Source organism: Zalophus californianus, chromosome 9 (genome assembly GCF_009762305.2).
Source record: "Zalophus californianus isolate mZalCal1 chromosome 9, mZalCal1.pri.v2, whole genome shotgun sequence".
NCBI lineage: Eukaryota > Metazoa > Chordata > Mammalia > Carnivora > Otariidae > Zalophus > Zalophus californianus.
Window position 1 is genome coordinate 127,443,346 of NC_045603.1, and position 20,559 is coordinate 127,463,904.

The 20,559-nt window shown below is 43.0% G+C and overlaps 1 protein-coding gene across 3 annotated transcripts in view; it reads left to right on the forward strand.

Annotated features, from left to right (window-relative positions):
- The window catches only part of FRMD4A (FERM domain containing 4A), a 598,644-nt gene that overhangs the window by 273,924 nt on the left and 304,161 nt on the right, over window positions 1-20,559 (forward strand). The window contains exon 1 of one of the 3 annotated variants that reach the window (XM_027595364.2): window positions 17,345-17,437. The exons of the other annotated variants lie outside the window; for them this stretch is intronic. Coding sequence (XP_027451165.1) covers window positions 17,345-17,437 — 93 coding nt within the window. Of the gene's footprint in view, window positions 1-17,344; window positions 17,438-20,559 lie in introns of those variants that run through there. 3 annotated transcript variants of the gene reach the window in all.

The following is a 20,559-nucleotide window of genomic DNA, read 5'->3' on the forward strand; positions in this document are numbered from 1 at the left end:
TTTCCTCCATGTCTTTTCATGGCTTGATAGCTCATTTCTTCTTAGCGCTTAATAATAGGCTGTTGTTTGGATGTGCCAAAGTTTATTTATTCATTAACCTACTGAAAATATATGGGTTGCTTGCAAGTTTTAGCAGTTCGGCTATAAACATCTGTGTGCAGGTTTTTGTGTAGACATAGGTTTCCATACATTTGAGCTAAATACCAAGGAGGTCAACTGCTGGATTGTGTGGTAAATGGTTAGTTTTGCAAGATACCACCAAACTCTCTTCCAAAGTGGTTGTGCCATTTTGCATTCCCACCAGCAGTGAACAAGAACTCCTGTTGCTCCACATCCTTGCCAACTTGGATTGGTGGTGTCAGTGTTTTGGAATTGGGCCATTCTAATAGGTGTGTAGTGGTAGCTCATTATTCTTATTTTGTAATTCCTTAATGATATATGATGTTCAACATCTTTTCATATGCTTACTTTCTATCTGTATATACACTCTTCTTTGGTGAGGTGTCTGTTAAGGTCTTTTGGCCACTTTTTAATCTGGTTGTTTATTTCCTTATTGTTGAGTTTTAAGAGTTCGTTGTATACCTGGGCTATCAGCCATTTGTCAGATACATCTTTTACAAGTATTTTCTCCCAGTCTTTGGCTCTTCTTATTCACTTGGAAGTTTTTTGCAGAGGAGTTTTTTCCTTTTAATGAAGCCCAGCTTATCAATTATTTCTTCCATGGATCTTGCCTTGGTGTTATATCTAAAAAGGTATCACCATATCCAAGGTCATCTGCAGTTTCTCCTATGCTATCTTCTAGGAGTTTTATAGTTTGGGTTTTACACTTAAGTCTGCAATCCATTCTTAGTTAATATTTGTAAAGGGTATAAAGTCTGTGTCTAGATTCTTTTTTTTTTGTACATGAATATTCAGTTGTTCCAGCACCATTTTTTGAAAAGACTGCCTTTGCTCCGTTGTACTTCCTTTGCTCCTTTGCCAAAGATCACTGGACTATATTTATGTAGATCTATTTCTGGGCTCTCTATTCTGTTTCAGTGATCTATTTGTCTATTCTTGCACAAATACCATACTGTCTTACTTAAAGTAGCTTTATAGTAAGTCTTGAAGTTGGCTGGTGTCAGCTCTCTGGGTTTTTTCCCATCAATATTAAATCAATTATTCTGGATATTTTGCCTTTCCATATAAACTTCAGTATCAGTTTGTTGATATCCCCAAAATAACTTGCTGGGATTTTGATTGAGATTGTGTTAATCTATAGATCAATTTGGGAAAACCTGACATTTTGACAATATCAGGTCTTCTTATCCATGGACATTGAATATTTCTCTAATTATTTAGTTCTTCTTTGGTTTCTTTCATCAGAGTTTTTTCATTTTCCTCACATAGATTTTGTACATATTTTGTTAGAACTATACGTAAATGTTTCACTTTAGGAAGTGCTAATGTAAATGGTAACATATTTTTAATTTCCAGTTCTACTTGTTCATTGCCAGTATATAAGAAAGCAGTTGAGTTTTGTATATTAACCTTGTATTCTGTAACCTTTCTATAATCACTTATTAGTTCCAGGAGTATTTTTGTCAATTCTTTCAGATTTCCTACATGAATAATCATGTCATCTGGGAACAAAGACAGTTTTATATATATTCTTTCCTAATCTGCATATATTTTATTTCTTCTTCTTGTCTTATTGCACTAGCTAGGACTTCCAATAGGATATTGATAAGCAATGGTGAGAAAGACATCATTCCCTTGCTCCTTATCTTAGTGGGAAAACTTCAAGTTTTTCACCATTAAGTGTGGTGTTGGCTGAAGGCTTTTGAGAATATTTTTTCTCAAGTTGGGAAAGTTCCTCTCTATTCCTACTTTATTGAAAGCTTTTGTTATGAACAGGTGTTGGATTTTGTCAAATAGTTCTCTGCACCTATTGATATGGTTATGTGATCTTTCTTTTTTAGCATTTTTGATGTGATGTGAATCAATTGATATGATTATGTGATTTTTCTTCTTTAGCATTTTATTCATTGCATTTTTGTTACATTATTTAATTTTTTAATGTTGAAGCAGCCTTGTATACCTGGGATAAATCCCACTTGATCATGGTATATAATTTTTTTATGCATTGTTTTACTGAATTTGCTAATATTTTTTTGAGAATTTTTGCCTCTGTGTTCATGACATATATCAGTCTGTAGTTTTCTAGTAATGTGTTTTTCTAGTTTTGATATTAGAGCAATGCTGGCCTCATAAAATGAATTAGAAAGTATTTGCTTCTGTCTTCTGGAAAATATTGTAGAAGGTTGGTATAATTTCTTCCATAAATGTTTGACAGAATTTATCAGTGTACCTATCTGGGGCTAGTGCTTTCTCTTTTGTAAGGTTATCAGTTATTGATTCTGTTTCTTCTTGTGTGAGTTTTGGCAGATTGTCTTTCAAGGAATGGATCCATTTCATCTAGGTTATCAAATTTGTGGGCACAGAGTTGTTCATAGTGTTCCTTTGTTATCCTTTTAATGTCCAAAGGATGTCTCCTCTTTCACTTCTGATGTTAGTAATTTATGTCTTCTCTCTTTTTTAACTTATCCTGGCTAAGCACTTATTGCTTTTATTGATCCTTTCAAGGAACCAGCTTTTGGTTTTATTGATTTTCTCTATTCATCTCCTATTTTTAATTTCATTGATTTTTGCTCTAATTTTTATTATTTTATTCTTCTGCTTACTTTAGATTTAATTTGCTCTTCTTTTTTCTACTTTCACTAATGGGAAGCTATTATATTACTCATTTTTAGATCTTCCTTGTTTTCTCTTCTAATTTGTGCATTCAATGCTATAAATTTCCCACTAGGCACTTCTTTCACTGCACTCCACAAATTTTGATAAGTTGTGTTTTCAGTTTCATTTAGTTCAAAAAATGTTTAATTATTTCTTTAGATTTTTTTTTGATCCATGTGTTATTCTAGAACTATGGTGTTTAATATCCAAGTATTATCTAACTATCTTTTTTGTTATTGATTTCTAGTATAATTACACTGTGGTCTGGGAGAAGACACTGTAAGATTTTTAATCTTTTACACTTGTTAAGGTGTGTTTTACGTCCCAGAAAATGGTTTATCTTGGTGAATGGTCCATGTGAGCTTCAGAAGAATGTGTATTCTGCTGTTGTTGGGTGAAATAGTCTATAGACGTCCATCATATCCAGTTGATTGATGGTGTTGTTGAGTTCAACTATGTGCTTAACCAAATTTATGCCTGCTGTATCTGTCCATTTCTGATAGGGGGTATTGACATGTCCAACTATAATAGTGGATTTATCTTTTTCTTCTTGCAGTTCTATCAGTTTTTGCTTCACATATTTTGACACTCTGTTATTAGGGGCATATATGTTAAGAATTGTTATGTCTTCTTGGAGAATTGACCCATTTATCATTATCTAATACTCCCTTTATTCCTGATAGTTTTACTTGAAGTCTTCTGATTCTGAAATTAATACAGCTACTCCCACTTTCTTTCGATTAGTGTTAGCATAGTATATCTTTCTCCATCTCTTTGTTTTCTGTCTATATGTGTCCATGGATTTCTTATAGAAAACCTATAGTTGGGTCCTGTGTTTTGATCCACTCTGACAATCTGTCTCTTAATTATGTATTTAGACCATTGACATTTAATGTGATCATTGATATTGTTAGATTAACATTTCCTATATTTGTTACTATGTTCTATTTGTTTTCCTTGTTCTTTGTTCCTAATTTTGAGATGAACCATGAGAGATTATGGACTCTGAGAAACAAACTGAGGGTTCTAGAGGGGAGGGGGGTGGGGGGGTTAGCCTGGTGATGGGTATTCAAGAGGGCATGTACTGAATGGAGCACTGGGTGTTATACGCAAACAATGAATCACAGAATGCTACATCAAAAACTAATGATGTAATGTATGGTGATTAACATAATAAAAAAATAAAATAAATAAATTGACAACAACAAAAAGAATGAGTAAAATTTTATTTTACTGTCATTTATTCATTCTCTGATGCTCTTCCTTTCTTTACATAGGTCCAAAATTCTAATCTACATAATTTTCCTTCTCTCTGCTGAACTTGTTTTAACATTTCTCACATGGCAGTTCTCCTGGCAACAGATTTCCTCAATTTTTATTTATCTGAGAAAATCTTTGCTTTTCCTTCAACTTTGAAGGATAATTTCCCAGGGTATGGAATCCTAAGTTGGTGGACTTTTTTTCTCTCAACACTTGAAATATTTCACTCCACTTCTACTTGCTTGCATGGTTTCTGAGGGAAAGTTGAATATAATTCTTACCTTTGCTTTATAATAGGTAAGAAGTTTTTTTCCTCTGGTTTCTTTCAAAACTTTTTCTTTATCTTCCATCTTCTGAAGTTTGACTATGATATGCCAGAAGTACTTTGGAGGGTTTTTCTATCTGGGGCTTTTGTGGATTGTTTTTGTTTGTTTTTGTTTTGAGAGGGGCATTTATCTGGTTTGGTGTTCTCTGAGCTCTCTGGATCTGTGGTTTTGTGCTTGACATTAAATTTGGGGAAATTTCCAGTCATTATTTCTTCAAATATTGCTTCTGTTCCTTTCTTACTTCTCCTTCTATTCCCAGTATGCATATGTTATACACATTATAGTTGTCTTGCATTTCTTGGGTATTCTATTCTGTTGTGGGTTTTTTTTTTTCCAGTCTTTTTTTTTTCCTTTTGCTTTTCAATTTTAGAAGTTTCTCTTGGCATGTCATCAAGCTCAGAGATTCTTTCTTCATCTGTGTCCAGTCTACTAATAAATCTATCAAGTCACTCTCTTCTCTTACAGTTCTTGATCTCTAGAATTTCATTTTGATCCTTAGAATTTCCATCTCTCTGTTTATATTGTCCATCTATCTGTTCTTCCATATTGTCAACTTTTTCCATTAAAGCCCTTAGGATATAAATCTTAATTTTTTAGTTCCTCGTCTAATAAATCCAACTTTCCTGCTGTATCTCATTCTTTCTGATGCTTGTTCAGTCTCTTTAGACTGTGTTTTTTTGCCTCCTAGTATGTCTTGTTACCTTCAAAGGGGACATGATGTACTGTGTGAAAGGAACTGTGGGAAATAGGCCTTTAGTGATGTGGTGGTAAGGTATGGGAGGAGGAGAGGCATTGTATAGTCCCATGCTAGTTCTCTTGGTCTTTTAGTGAGCCTCTGCCTTGGGTTGTGAACTACACCAAAGTTTCTCAGGGTGCTTTTCTCCCTGATAGACAGGATGGGTGGGTGGGCTGGAATTGGGCATTTCCCCTCCCCCATATGGAAAGCTAGAGCCAGCTAGAGTTGAGTATTTCACTTCCCCAGGGAGGCTCCCCAGAAAGGCTTCCCTTCCCCATTGTTTAGGCTTTCATAAAATAGTTTCTCCTGAGGGCAGGCCTTGTTAAGAAGGACAGAATGCTTTGACCCATTTCCATGTACGCATCCCTAAAGAATATTGAAAATGAGCTTTAAAGTCACATGAGCAGCTCAGCACCATGTCCTACTCGCATGACTGTTGGCAAGCATTTAATCTTTCTGAGCTTTGATTTCCTTATCAATAAAGTGTAGCTAATGCTACCCAGCTTACAGGATCATAGTGAAGATCTAAAAGAGGTAATTTAGTGCAAGTGCCGAGGGGCATGCCTGATGCAAAGGAGGTAGTCATGAGTTAGTCTTCATTTTCCCTTTGCCTTCCCCTAGAAAAGGCATCTGTTTCAAACCCTGAACTGCAGTAAGTCATTTTCTGTTTCTCTACCCCTAAGTTCTCTCTCCCTACTCCCACTCAAACTTCTCCCTGGAATTAGCAGGAGTTTTGGTTCTGTGGAAGCAAAAACATTTACTCCTGGCCTCGACTTCATCAATCTGTGGCCGTTCTGCCTGCCTGCTCCCAAAATGCAGGAGCTACCTGGTCCTGAGCTCTGCAGCCAACAGGGGCATGGAGCCCTGGGGACAGGCCTGTACTTGGCTTCTTCTGCTCTCCAGGCTGGGTTTCCCTAGTGGAGCTTCTGAGCAAGGTGACTTTGGACTGTCTTGCCAGAGCCCTCTCCTGGGAGAGAGCCAGAGACCGTGTTCAACATGCCACAGGGCTTGGGGACTTGACATCTATAGGTCAGTGACTCTCCTCTCAGCCTTGCTAGGGAATATAGGTTTTCTCGTGTGAGTCTAATTGTCTAGAAAAAAATATTTGCCTCACAGTCCCATTAGCCTTGGGTTTCCTCTGTTGCTCATGGCATGCTCATTAGGATGTCATCCCACTATCTCAAGAACAGCTGTTTGCAGATTGGCACTTCCTTTCCAGGATTACAAAGGGCCACTGGGGGATTTTGTGGGAATGCAAGGCTTCTGCAAGATGCGATAAGAGGGACATATCAGACCTGGTGTTTCATAATTAGTTGTCACCAGTCTGGGGCTCCTGTAGCTGCTGCAATGCCACTGGGCTCACGAGAGGAAATAACACACATGTGCGTGTGCACGAATGTATTCATGCAAACACACACATAATATCACACCAAAGTAAAGCACACAGAAGGCCCAGTCAGAGTGCACAGATGACTCTTCAGAACTATCGCCAGAATTGTCCGCAATGCCCTTGGTGACATATTTGGCCTGCTTCCTTTTGTCCGTGTGTCCTCAACTAGTTTCAGAGGATTTAAGGTTCTTCCTTTCCAGGTATAGCTTGGAGGCTTCTCGTTCAGCAGCCATTTCAATAGCAGATCCATAGACTAAGAGCCCTGAAACATACACTGAAGGAAAGGAAAACGGAGGAGATCGAGCAGGGCTCCTGAAACATTACTTGTCAGATTCAATAACCCAGGATGTAGACTCAAATCTGTCCATTCAGAATGAGGCCAGGCGGCTCTAGCTCTCTGTCCTGCAGCCTGGCTTCTGTTGTCAGCCCTCTGTGCACACTTTCTCAAGGCCATCAGTGACCCTTGAATGCCACACACTGCTCCCAGGCCTCATCTGCGCACACTGCCTGGAAAATTCCTCCTCTGTTTACAATTCAACTTGTTTTTAGCAAAATAATACATGTGCATGGCAATGTTTGTAACATTTTAAAGTTGAAGAGTACTAAAAAGACTTATAAAGAAAAATACCAGGCTTCCAGCCCTTTCTCCCAATCTCTGAGTCTTCTCCCCAGGGACATCCCTTGAACGATGAGGCTTTGACTTGCTTAAAGCCTTGCTCCACATCCCTAAAAATACCCATGTATCTCTTTCCCTTGATCTTTACCAATATATCAATATCACAGTTTAAATCAAAATTCAATCTTATTATGACTACCAATCCATTGTTTACAGTGGGGAAACAGTGTATATCATGATTACATATCCTGGATTTTACAACTTCATGTTTTTCTAGGTGGTACTAGTTGCCTGGTTTCATTGGGGCCTTGATATTCTGTATACCTATCAATCATTTTTCTTTGAGAACTTTAATAGAGCTTTGTATCTCCTTTCAATTTGGCACACTCATTAGATACTCAATCCATACATTTTTTTTTTTTCTTTTTTTGAGACCCCTCCTTCCTGGGCCTCTCCCAAGTTCCTGTACCACCTGGGCTAGCTCCTCTCTGAGTCCCTTGTGTGACTGGGTCCTTTGGGGCTCCTCTTGTCATTATTCCAAGAACTTCCTTTTCAGCTCTCCTGGGATTCATTCTCTTTTTCTTAGAATTCAAATCCCTTCTTTGTAGGTTTAACTTTCTTTTACTGGAGACTTTCTTCCAGTAAACTCCTGAGACGAGGTGCATGAGAAGTCAATGTTTGTGTTCTTGAATGTCTTCCCTTAACACTTAATTAATAACTTGACTAGTAGTTCCTTGTCTGAGTTTGAAATCCAAAGCTGCATTTCCAGGCTTTACTCCCCTCTTATGTTACAGGTCAAAATGTTTGGGCACAAGGAGCTCTGTATGTCCAGAGCTACTCATTATCATCTCCCCAAACCTGCCCCTTCTCTTGGGTACCTAGCTAATAGGACCATCCTTCCTCTACTCCCTCATGGTAGAGGATCACCATATACCTCCCTCTACCATTTATTGTTCCCCAACATCTTATATTCAGCCTGTCACCACTGTCCTAGTTCTGGGCTTAATCGCCTCTCATTTGGACAATTGCAGTAATCTTGCAACCTCTCTCCTGGCTTCAGATATATCTGAGCTCTCCATTCTACCACTCAGCCTTTACCACTCAAGCCCAAAAAATTCAAGTTAGATGGGTATCACTTCCTTGCAAAAAGTTACTTGTAATGACTCCCTGTTGCTCACAGAATAAAGTCTAAAATATATTTTTCTATAGGATGTATGTCAGAACCTGGCTCTGATGGCATTTCTTACCACTTTTGTTCCCGCATATGCGATTCTACTGCCTCACCTAATTTTCTCAACAAGTCTATTATCTGCATTCGTGCTATCAAGGTTTAAAATTCAAATGGAGTAAGAAGAGAAAAGTGAAGAGGGGAAATCGGAGGGAGAGATGAACCATGAGAGACGATGGACTCTGAGAAACAAAATGAGGGTTTTAGGGGGGAGGCAGGTGGGGGGGTGGGTTAGCCCGGTGATGGGTATTAAGGAGGGCACGTACTGCATGGAGCACTGGGTGTTATACGAAAACAATGAATCGTGGAACACTACATCAAAAACTTATAATGTATTGTATGGCAACTAACAAAACGTGATAAAATAAAATTTAAAAAATTAAAAAATTAAAAAACAAATGGAGTGGAGTACCCCATGAGACAGTAACAGTGAGCATCCCCTAGGCATCCTCATTTACATCTCAGCAGGTGTCCATTGTATGTATTTTGCCTTGATCTTCTACTGGGTAACCTTTCTCATTTTGACTTCTGGGATGTTGGCAGCCTTCTAGGGCACACTCAAGATAAACCCTATTCTCATGATGTGAGATTTCCCAGTACCTATCTTTTTATCAGATCAAGTGCTTTCCTTCCTCACCTTGGGAAAATACAGGTCATGTGGCTTATCCCAGAGACCCCTGGGCAAATGGGCACTTGCCCTTAGGAGTGACATGGTCCTGGGCATAGTACGGAAAGCAATCTGATGGCCCCAAAGAAAGCCACCCTCCTTTGCAGCACCAGAGGGATTACTTGAACCAAGACAACCATTCTCCTATTGAAGGAAATTACATTAAACTTCTCCTCCTGGAAAAAGGAAGCCTGGAAATTAGAAGCAGATTTAAAAGTTGATCATTAGTGCTCGCTTCGGCAGCACATATACTAAAAGTTGATCATTAGCCACCCAATGCTTATCTAAGACACCTGAAATTTGAGAGCTGAGCCTAGTAAAAATCAAAAGTCAACATCCATTGACTCTGTTTGGAGGTGTACTGTACTATATATATTCAGCTAATCCTGGGTAGTCAATACCATAGATAAGAACATTATTTATTTTGCCATTCTGGGTGCAATTACACAGTTTACCCTGTGCAAACTGCACTTCATAAAAATGGCAAATCAATGCTAGTTATCAAAATCCATCCACATGGATGGATAGCCCATGAAAAAGAGCTTTGCAAAATGGGTCTTGAAAGCCAACCTACACAGCCAGCCCCACACCGGTCAGCTTATTACCTGATTAATCACACAGGCATCCTGGCAATCTTATCGATTCCTCAGAACCTGGACATGACATCACTTCTAATAGCACATGCAATAATCCATTACCACCATGCAGAATAGCCATTATCCCGGGCTGTAGCCGTTGATTGCCTGATTTAGCCTCATGCTGGGAAGGACAAGTGGAGCTCTGATGGGGGCAAATCATATCCAGGGCAGATGTGAAGGACTTTCATATGGAGGAATAGAATCTGTCTGCCACTTGCAAGCAGGATCCCTCCCTGCCCCTCCTTCTCTGGGTGAATAGTTGAATAATCCTGCCAGCATGTCGATGACCTGGAATTTGATGTCTCTGAAGCAAGGGATGCTAAGACAATATGGACTAATCCTCCACACAGGCCATGAATATTTTCCACTTGACATTCTCTACAGCGTGATCATTGCCAGAAAGATTGAAATGAGGTTCTGGGATGCCCAGTTAGCACGTGAGGTTTCCATGCAGCAAATGCTGTATTTTCTTCCCTACCTCGGAAGAATGTAGTGTGCTTTCCTTTGTGATGGAATGTGTATTGTTGAGTTGATGGGGATGGGGGTCTTATTCTGGGCTAATTAATTCTCTACTCCTTGTTCCTCCAATGAAACTACTGAACAGGGTGTTCTCAAAGGTCCAAAAAGAAGCCTCTTTACCACCCAATGTATGTGGCTAATTTGCATGACCTTTAAGCAATGCAGAAGGATGAAACATGGATGTCATAGGGGAATATGTATGAAGAGGCAGAGAGGTGGATGGTGAGATCCACGAAAGCTGTTATATTGAGGCAACAGGAAAACAGTGTGCAGAAGTCAGAGTGGAAAGTGTGTGTGTGTCTGTGTGTGTGTCCCATTTACAAAAAACTTTGACAAATCTCATTTCATCCTGTTGGGTAGCTGTTCAGTAAACTTCCAGGTGTAAATCAGGTAAAAGGTTGTTTTACTTCTTTCCAGATACCTCATCACAGGGGGATCTAAGTGTGAGGAACAAGAGCAAACTCTTCCAAAAAGCAGAAGCTCCCTTGTATCCTCAATTCCTGGCCCAGCACCTGATACATAGTAGTTATCTAGCAGTTAATGGACCCCAAAACCTCCTGCAGTGTGACCCTGGGCAGGTTTCTCCATTTCTCTGTGCCTCAGTGTCCCCATCTTCCTCTAGGGAAAAGGAAAGTGCCTTCTTGGTGAGGTGTTATGAAAATTAAAGAATCAATATATCTAAAAGCCTTTAGAATAGGGCCTGCAATAGACTTTGCCATGTAAGGGGGTTGCCATTATTCTGTTAGACGCTCAATAAAGTAACTGTTGAATGAATCATGCAACGTAAGCAATAAAAGGATATTTTAAAAATTGGTTTAGACAAGGGCAAGGCCAATAGCCTAGAGCTTGGTATGGAATACAAGAAGAGCACAGCCAATGTAATATCAGAAACGAGTAGTAGACTCATCCCAGCTCACCAGACCTCTACCAGCAACAATAATTGGGAGTCAAACTGAACAATTCAGTTCAAACTTCTTTTATTTTCTTTGTCTGGCTGGTCATGGAGGAGAACTATTAAATAAAGCCCAGAATGTAGACCAAGTAGACAAGGGGAGATTGAGAGAGGAAGGAAGGAAGGAAAAGGGGAAGGAAGGAAGAATGAACGGAAAGGCAGGGAAAGGAAGGAAAATTTTATCTGCCTACCCACCCTAGCTGTAATTATACCTACAGTTTCTTCCAAATGCCATAAGAGGAGAAAAATCTGTCCAAAGGTGGACGATGCCAACAATGTACTTCGTCAATGCAAACCTGCGTTAAAACCAAGAGAACCCTCAACTATCCTGCCCCGGTGGGGACTGTGAATAATCTCACAGGCCTTGGGCATGTGAAGTCTGGTGATAACTGTGTTGCTTGGTATCTTCCCTCCTACTCTTGGGGATATTGGGTTTCGTGTTTGGCCTAAATTCCAGCCACTTTTCAAATATAAAATTATGGATACAGGCAGCATTTTTGTTTGCATAACCTCAGTCAGAGCTTACTCTAATAAAAGGTGACATGAATGACCCAGGTTAGCTGAGTTGGAAGCTAATGGGAAGGGTGATGGGGCTTTTAAAGAAGGACAGAACTTCCCTTCCCAACTCCCCTCACCCCTACTCCGGGAATGTTCCAAATTGCTGAGGCGTTCTTCGTGTGTGTCTTTGGTTCAGTCTCATCCTGTTTATCTTCTCACCTGTTTTATAGGACAGGGAGTGTATACCCCAAACTTCATTCAAAGCCTGTCTTCCCTCGCTCAGCTCAGGGCTGCAGTGGGAAAGGCCGGCATGCGGCTCCTGGCTTCCTCCTCCATGTCCCTCCCCGTGGGCCCTGCTCCCTGAGCTGCCTCTAGCACGTCTAGGCTCTCTCTGTGGGGCTGATGGACGTCTAAACCCAGCTGTTGTTCTTGTGGAGTGGAGTGCCCTGTGGGTTCTTTGAACAACCTGCCCCCTTCCCACCACAGTTCCCTGGCACAAGTGATGGCTTTTCTGCTGCTTAGTCATTTAAGATCCCTTCTGGCCCCACAGCCCCAGCCCCTTTCTCCTGGAGTTCTGTAGCCCTTCATACAACACCCTGAGCACCCGAGATGGACCAAGACCAGCTCTCTTAGGCACTCGTAGCTGGCCCAAGATGATGGGATTGAAGTGACTTCCCCTGCACCATTCTTCTCTTCTCTTGGCTGCCACCCATGCTCAGCCAGTCCCTATCACCTAAAAAACTTGCTGTACCCCTCCCAGTGGGCTTCTCCTCGGAGCCCCTCGCTGGGCTGAGGTGAGGGGGCAGCAGGCTCCTCGCCTCCTCGTTCTTCTGACTCCTTTGCCGACAGCCTGCAGAGCCAGGTCAACATGGGACCTCAAATCTGGTCTCAGGCTTTCCTTTGCATGCTTCGAGAGGACGTGGAGAAGGAGGGAATGGTTGGCACCTGTGGTCCTCAGACATACGAAACCGAGAGAGTCAGTCCCCTTTCGACATGCTGCTAAATTTACAACAAAGAATGGCTGGAGATGAACATTAGAAGAGGCACTTACACTGTCAGCTTTGTATCTCTGTCCTTAGTGTAAGCGCTATTTCACCTTCTACCAGAGAGAATGAAAGAAGACAGGGGTAGCATTTCGTGAAATGCTTCCGTCCTTATTTTCCAGAAGGGCGCTTCAACCCACTTTGCCAACACTGCTCAGGTCACGGCCCTTTGCCCCCGCCCCCGCGCCCCACCGTGGCCCCAGGCTGCCCTCGGGCCAGGAGCTTCATCATGGCCCCCCACTGTACCCACTGTGTGACCTGTCGCCTCCTTCCTCCCACCCCAAAAACCTGGCCCAAATGTCTCTGCCCCGTTATCCCTTCTTTCCGGATTCTGGCAAGTGAACAAAACAAAGCGGTGCGGACGAGTTCACCTGGCACCAGTGATGACAAGTCTGAGGTAAGATATGCATGCACGGGAGACCTCAGGCGGCCAAAGGGACGAGCCGCATGAATGGTCATTTCAGGCCCTGGGCCACAGTTGGGATGAACGCTGGAGGCCGGTAGGCCAGGCAGTCTAGACAAGAGGCTGCAGTGACCAGTGTCCCCGTTTCTGTGTCAGTTCTCAGTATCCTATCAAGAACCGCCCCCCCCCCCCCCCAGCCTTCCCGCGGCTTCTCAGCACGTGCCAGCTCAGTCGCTGGCCCGATCTGGGTCAGCTGCCATGCCCCTGTCCACACACTCAGCGGCGGGTCTCCCCTCTCCTGCGGCCGCCCCCCCACAGCCCTGGTGTTGTCACGTGCTTTCCCTCTGACAGGCCATTATCCCCCAAGCCCCCCCTTCTACCTCCTGCTATCTGTGACCAAGAACACCCACTGGATTTGATACCTCTTGCTTTGGTGTATCGAGACCATTGATTTTCCTGAAATATGGTTCAATCGATCCCTATGCATTTTCATTCCAGAGTTTGAATGTAAACATTTTCACTGAGATGGGAAGGAAATGTTCAAAATAAACAAAAAAATTCCACCAGGCTTGGGTGCTCTGCTCTAAGAGGCATCAAACACAGCAGCTTCAGGGGCTCTAGAGCAGAGGTGGGTCTTCTCCGTCCCATCTCCTGGGGGTTCGCTCACTGCATCCCCGCAGCAGGCTCCCCATCTGTCCCGTGCACCATTACACTGTGCCCTGGGTGCGCAGGGGAACTCCGTGCCCACCATCCTGGCAAAAACATGCTTTCTCTAACTAATACTCTGTTCCAGATGGTTCCCCCTTGCTTTTCTGTTGTCTTGTAGCTACTCTTTTTTCACCCTCTCCCAGTCCTTTGCTCCCAAGTCTCTGGTCTCAGTGCTGAGCGTGGGTATTTACCCTCAGAGCTCTTCCTCCTCTCTCCCTCCCCTGCCCCAATGGCTGCCTCCAGGGCTCCCGGTCAACTGGCTGGCGTCAGTGCACGGAGGATGCAGGGGGGAGGCTGGAGGGGAGTAGGAGGAAGGAGCAGGGCCTTCCTCCCCCTTCCCCCTGGCCCCCTCTTGGCCTTGGCCCACGGCTTCAGCAGTGATCAGGTCTCACCCATGGGTCCCCAGGGTTCCAGCCTCTACAAGGTAACCCTGGCCCTAGGTTCCTCCCTCTACCCCTCCGGCCAGGGGCTGTCCTGTCTCCCCAGCTCCTGTGGGCTTCTTTGCTCTTCCTGTCACCCGTGCTCCTCACCAAGGGACAGCAGAACAGCAGTTCCAGAGACTCTAGAACGGCTCCTTCTAATGCCATTTCCTGGCTTAAATTCTCTCTTTTTCAAAGCCAGGGGTTTTTCCCTTTCTCTGTTAGGTCCCATGGATATCTGTCCTTCCTGGATTTCTAACCTGCTGTAATCTGATGAAGTCCTCTGTGCCACGTGACAGTATATAATGGGCCAAGTCAGGCCCTGAAATCAAACATCTTGACTTTGGCTTCATCTTAGATCTGACAGTTCTAGCTGTGTTACCTTGGTCAAATTATTAACCTCTCTGAGCCCCAGTTTCATCAGCTGTAAAATATGGACCCCGAAGCTCATTTCTGCGTTGAGATAGCCTTGGGTCACCTTCTAGCACGCTGCGGGCAACTGCTAGGTACGCAGTAAACGTTAATCCCCCTCACCTCTCGGAAAGTGGTCAGATCTGCAAAGGTGTGAATGCATATCCCTTCCTGGGAAACAGATCTGTATTATAACAGTGGCCTTCTGAAATTAAATGCTTTTGTCTCAATAACTAATTTTAAATGTGTAAACCTTAAACACCTACAGCAAAACCATCAAGAAGATAGTTTTGGACAAGCTGACCTTTGAGAGCCTTCAATCTGTCTGAGGAGGTGGCTGGCTACTCTGTGGGGACTGTGGAAAGCTCCAGAGCCAACCTCCTCCTCCCCGTTAGCTGGGAGAAGACACTGGTGCTGATAGAGAAATGATCCTGCTCCTCACCCCCCCGGGGGGTAGAGTAAATGGGGCTCAAATGTGTGCGAGCCTGGCTCAGGGTTATTTTTGTTTCCATTAACATTCTCTTCTATATGTATTTTAACCTTAATCAAATGCATATGTTTTTGTTTTATTTGCACTTAGTTCATCAAAGTGTCCTTTATGATCTGAACTATGCCATGAGGCCTTAAGCTCTTCAGTGAAACACTCATTAATACCCCTGGGAAACAGGAAATTGCATTTAGTCAAATATAAATAAATTCAGTTCCCAGGGGCTTTGCCCTGGTCTGGGTCAGGGGAGAGAGACAGTGACTTCTCAGCTGATGTGGTCCCGCGCCCCCTCTCAAACCGCTCTGGAAGGAAGCAGTCCCAGGATTCGCGACAGATAAGTGTTTTGAAATTGTGCCTGTCCTTTGTTCAAAACCGTTACATAGTTGAGTGGGGTTTTATCAAGGAAATTCGATGCATTTGGCCCAATCATTGGGTATCATTCCAGATCTATTGCCACCCCAAAATAGTCTGAAACCAGGCAGTGCAGGAAGGAAGCGAGAAAAGAGGAAAAAAGGTATATAAACCTCAACCACCTAGCCAGAGACGCTCCGCAAGACTCTCCTTGTTGCTGGCCTTCTCTCTCACCCCCTCACTGGCTCCCCCATGCACATATGGAACCCATTACGAACAAAGCCCGATTGTTGTATATTTGGAATTTCCCACATCAACTTGATGCTTTCTTTAACTGCCTCTTAATGTGTGTCTGCACTGGGTGACCAGACCCACGTTTCCATCCTTCCCACCCCACCCCCACCAGCACCCCCCTTCTGAGAGTCTTTCCTGGTTCATTTTCCAGCAGTGTAAACCTCCACTTCTTCCCCCTTGCACCCCGCCCCACTTCCTATTAGAATCTTTGAATAAACAGAACTTTCTTTTCCATGGTTGGCAATAAACTGGTCTGCAGAGAGTAAATAAAAGCCGGATCCCAAAGCATATAAGTGATATCAGGCTAACACCAAAAAGCATGAATTACTACAAAGGAAATGGCATCCCTTTCATAAATCCCAGAATGGAGAGGAGCAGCGGATGTAGAGATACATTACAAACAAACAAAAAAAAAAAACCCTCCAATTCTGGAAGCCCCTTACTTGTTTCTCTTTACTGTAATTTTCTCTGCTATAGATGAGCGTATTTGGAGGGGGGAGCAGAGAGAGGGGACCATAGATGAAGAATATATCAATTACAAAATATTACAGAAAAGTTAAAATTTTAGGCCATGTGTACCATCCTTCAGAGGATTTTCTGATCTGGAATTACACGCTATTATTAGAAAAGAACAGGCAAACGTGATGGATGAATCTGAACTTAGTCCTTTTCAGAGCCTTGTAAAATCAAACAGAACTTCTTCACATTTACTGACACACATAAAAATAAATGTTCTATAACACAAACATTTAAACGAAGAGATGCCAAATGCGAGTCTGTCTCGTATAGTCGATTCATCTAGACCACGTGATACCCCAACATTTTTTTTTCCCCTTCTCTCACACTTTATCTTTGCAGACTACATTCACATATATAATTAATTGCACTCCTACATTTATTTTTCCGTGCACTGGAAAGCAGGAGAGAAAAACCAGAGAGGCGCATCTGATGCTCAGGGTCATACATGTAATTTATGACCGCAAGCAGGGATCCCTCCAAGTCCCCAGTGCGTTATGTCACAGGTCTGCAAATATTTTTCCTGTGTTTGGAAAAGAGTGAAATCAGAATGCAGGATTTCACATTAATCTCCGCACCAGATGGTGATATTCCAAATAGTCTTTTTAAGGTGAGCATGTGACCTACTGTATGGCCGAGGGGCTTTGGAGTCACGTGATGGAATGAATAATACGAGTGATAGCGCTTCGATTAGACAACTGACCTGGTTACCATCTGTAGCCACGAGAAGCAAAGTTGCCATTTCTGGATCACTCTCCCCAGAGGCATCGCTTGCCAACTTCTGGGACACGCAGTCTCACCGAAGGACTGACAGGCAGGGACAGACAAGGGGCAGCTAACGCTGTTGCTGAAGGCAGGCTGAAGTTGGAGAACTTGGGCTATTTTTCTGCTTCCCCATCCCCCCGCCTCCCGACGAACCACATCTTGACTCATATGGTCGAAAGAAAAAACTCTTTCGGTTATTTGATATTTGGGAAACCTCCAGGAGACCATAACTTAGTTTGGAGGAAGCCTTGTCTCTCACTTTGCTGGGAACACACACACACACACACACACACACTCACTCACTCACTCACACACAGGAACGCACACACGCGGCTCTACACCATGGTGGTTCAGGCTGCAGTGGCTCCGAATAGATCTCAAAGACTTTTACTGAAAATTCCTTATGGATCTCTGAGAAGACGCAGCGTGGAGAGGGTAAGAGACGTGGCGGGCTGTTTGTTTTGCGTGGAGCAATTGCTCCAAAGAAAAGGAGATGTTTGTTTTCATTGTACATAGCATCCCTTCTGGTGGCCCTGTTTTCCTGAAAAATTTGAATTCCTGGGACGGTAGAATACTAGGTCGTGGGTAAAATTTTATTCTTAACAGAGAATGATGAGAAATTTGAAACAAATTTTTGCCAGCTGTGCATGTGGGGGTGCTGTGAGAGATGAGATAGGAGGGTAGAGACTGGGGTGGGGACTTCCCTTTGGAATCGGGATGGGAAGATGTGAGTGCCTGGGGAGAAAAGCAGGGGCTGCAAGCAGATGCATTAGTGCGACACAGCTGCAAATTTCCTCTGTGGGGTGACCGTGTCTTCAAAGGAGGCTTTGATGCCTGGAGGGTTTAAATTATGCCCCCATTGAAGAGAATTCCCTCTGTTGTGTTGTCGCTGTTTCACATAACTTGCTATCATTTTGGATTTATTTTTAATACTACGGATTTAGGCTCGAAATGACTCTGTTAATTTTCTGAAACGTGCTTACTTTATGGTAACCCCTGGCAGTGATGATCCTGTAAAATAATAAGGATTTGTCCTTCTTCGGAGTACTAAATTCACTTTTGGGGATGACTGAAGTTGATACAAAGCTAGCTGTCCTTGGTATGTTGGGCTCGTTCATGGAGGGACAAAATGCCTACACCCCCGCAGGGGTGGAATGCTTTGTGGGTCTCAGAAACCCCGAAGCTCCTGTTTGAATCATGGCAGTCCCCTCTGTGGGCTGTAGAGTCTACTCAGACATCCTGGTTTAAGGTGGGATCTAACAGCCATAAGGCACATAGCTTCATAAAAAGCTCTCTTGATAGATAAGCAACCTGCTGCATCTTATAAAGGGGAACAGGGTTGAATTCGAGTCACTTTTTCTGGCTGGTATACTTACTACTCTGATTTTTAAATGTAAGGAAAGCACAGTTGAAAAGTTTAAAATATGAGGGTCTATTTAGAATGCAGGTGGGCTTGATTTCCTGACTTGTAGTGAGTGACGTTCTTTCTGCCACTTGAATACTGATGAAAAAAAAAAAAGCTTCACTTCCTATTCTGTTTGTCTATAGGTCTTTATTTTGAGACATATGTCTTGTGCTCAATATCAGAGTCATCAACTAATATATAGTAAGTGTCTATCGAATGCTCCCTTCTATACCAATAGCTTTAGAGCGTAGGACTAACAGTTACAGCAAATGTTAAAAGTATATCAGGCTTATATTGGATATGATTTTAGGTTTTCTTGAGAATGTCCTGACCTTTGCGGTAACTAAGTTTATATCATGTGTTCTGTGCACAACTAGTCATTTAGAAACATGAATTGTACACGCTGGAGTTCCAGAACGTGGCAATACTTAGGAGAGAGTTATCTGGGCATAGGCACAAAAAAATTCCATAGGAACCTTTATTTAACCATTAGAATCTCCAGATGGATGTTTGCTAGATCGTGGATTTTTAATAAATCCAGATGTATGCAGTTACTATTTCTGTTATTCATTGTTAACCAATTTAAGAAAAATGGACAGCCTACGAACACAGCGTCATACATAAAACATTGTCACATGTGTTGGCATCTACTTACGTTCAAAACACACAGACCTATTTTCTGCCCGTGGGCACACACCCGTGTTACCTGCGTCTTAGATCTGCAAGCTGCTGGGCCCTTAGGAGAAAGCACACACATCACCGGAGCGTCAGACATCCTATTCATCTCAGTTGCTGGAGGTGAAGCGATGGGGCTGGGACTCCGTGGCTCACAGGAAGAGTGTCCCTGCATTCCTTATGAGCTGCCCATCTCCCCTTCCACTCTAAGGGAGGCTGACACTAACTGGAACCTAGGATGAATGTGTCAATTCCAACTGGGCCTTTTATACTGTTGCCGACTTGATGACGATTTTCAGAATCAGAGTCAAACATTTGTGTAAAAGGAGGGCAGGAAAGGGGAGACACGGAATCTGCTTTAAGGGCAGATACCGAGAACCCGCACTCTTTTCTTTGGACTCCCTGACTTAAAAGCAGTGGCCCTTTTCCAGTTACATCAGCAGCCTAGAGGGTGACAGACATCCGGGCTGCTTTCCGTTGTCTCGCGATATGTGATGATCTTAAGCTCTCGCGTCTGTACCGCCTGTAATTACTCCAATGCACTTTTATATTCGTTACTTCGTATTACGATCCTGAGTTGGCGAGACACAGCGAATAGGGGTTATCACTCTTGTCCTGTAGGAACAGGGAAGCCAAGGCACGGAGGGGTTTAATCATCTGTCCAGGGACATAGAGTCGACCACAGAGCAGGACCCATGTCTAAGGACCGAGTATCTTCTGTCCCTGTTTCATCACCTTTGCTTCCTGGGGGAACATCAACATGGCAGCCTGCCCCCAAGCAAAGGATCGTAAGCAACTTGTCACCAGAACGTCTCATGAAAGGGAATACAGAAGACTCACGACCGAGGAGACCGAGGAGAAAACTATTTCCAGGGCTGGTCATGTGCCCTCAAGCACCCAGGAGTGCATAGTTGTTCCTGTTTTCCAACTGCCAGTTGAGTTGAAAGAAAAGAAGCACACCTTTTTAACAATGCTGTCTAGACTCTATCAAATCCTGATTCAGAAACACTCACTCGGGCCGCGAGACCAGGCTCAGTTTTTGTTCATAGTTTCACCGACTGCCACGAGCCCATCACGGAACTAGGTGAGGTGGGAAGAACAGCAGAAATATAAATACTTTGCTTGGTAAGACAAGAGAGATTAGGGATACAGGTTTACATGAACAAAACAGTATTGACATAACAGGGCAAGAATTTAGCTACAAAACAAGAAATGAAGACAATTTAGGTGCTACCGAAAGCAGCCAGGTGGGGTAGAAAGGGTAGGGCTTGCAGTCCCCGGGTCCCCAAAACTGAGCGCCTCACCCTTTACTAATTGTGTGTTCTTGACCAGAGTCACCAGACTTACTCAGTGTTCTTAGTTTCTACGTCTGCACCAGCCCCTGTTGAGGGCGTTTGTTAAGGATTAGAGGGAAGGTATATAAGGACCTAACACAATACCTCACATATGGAAAACAATCATTAATGACAGAGTGTTT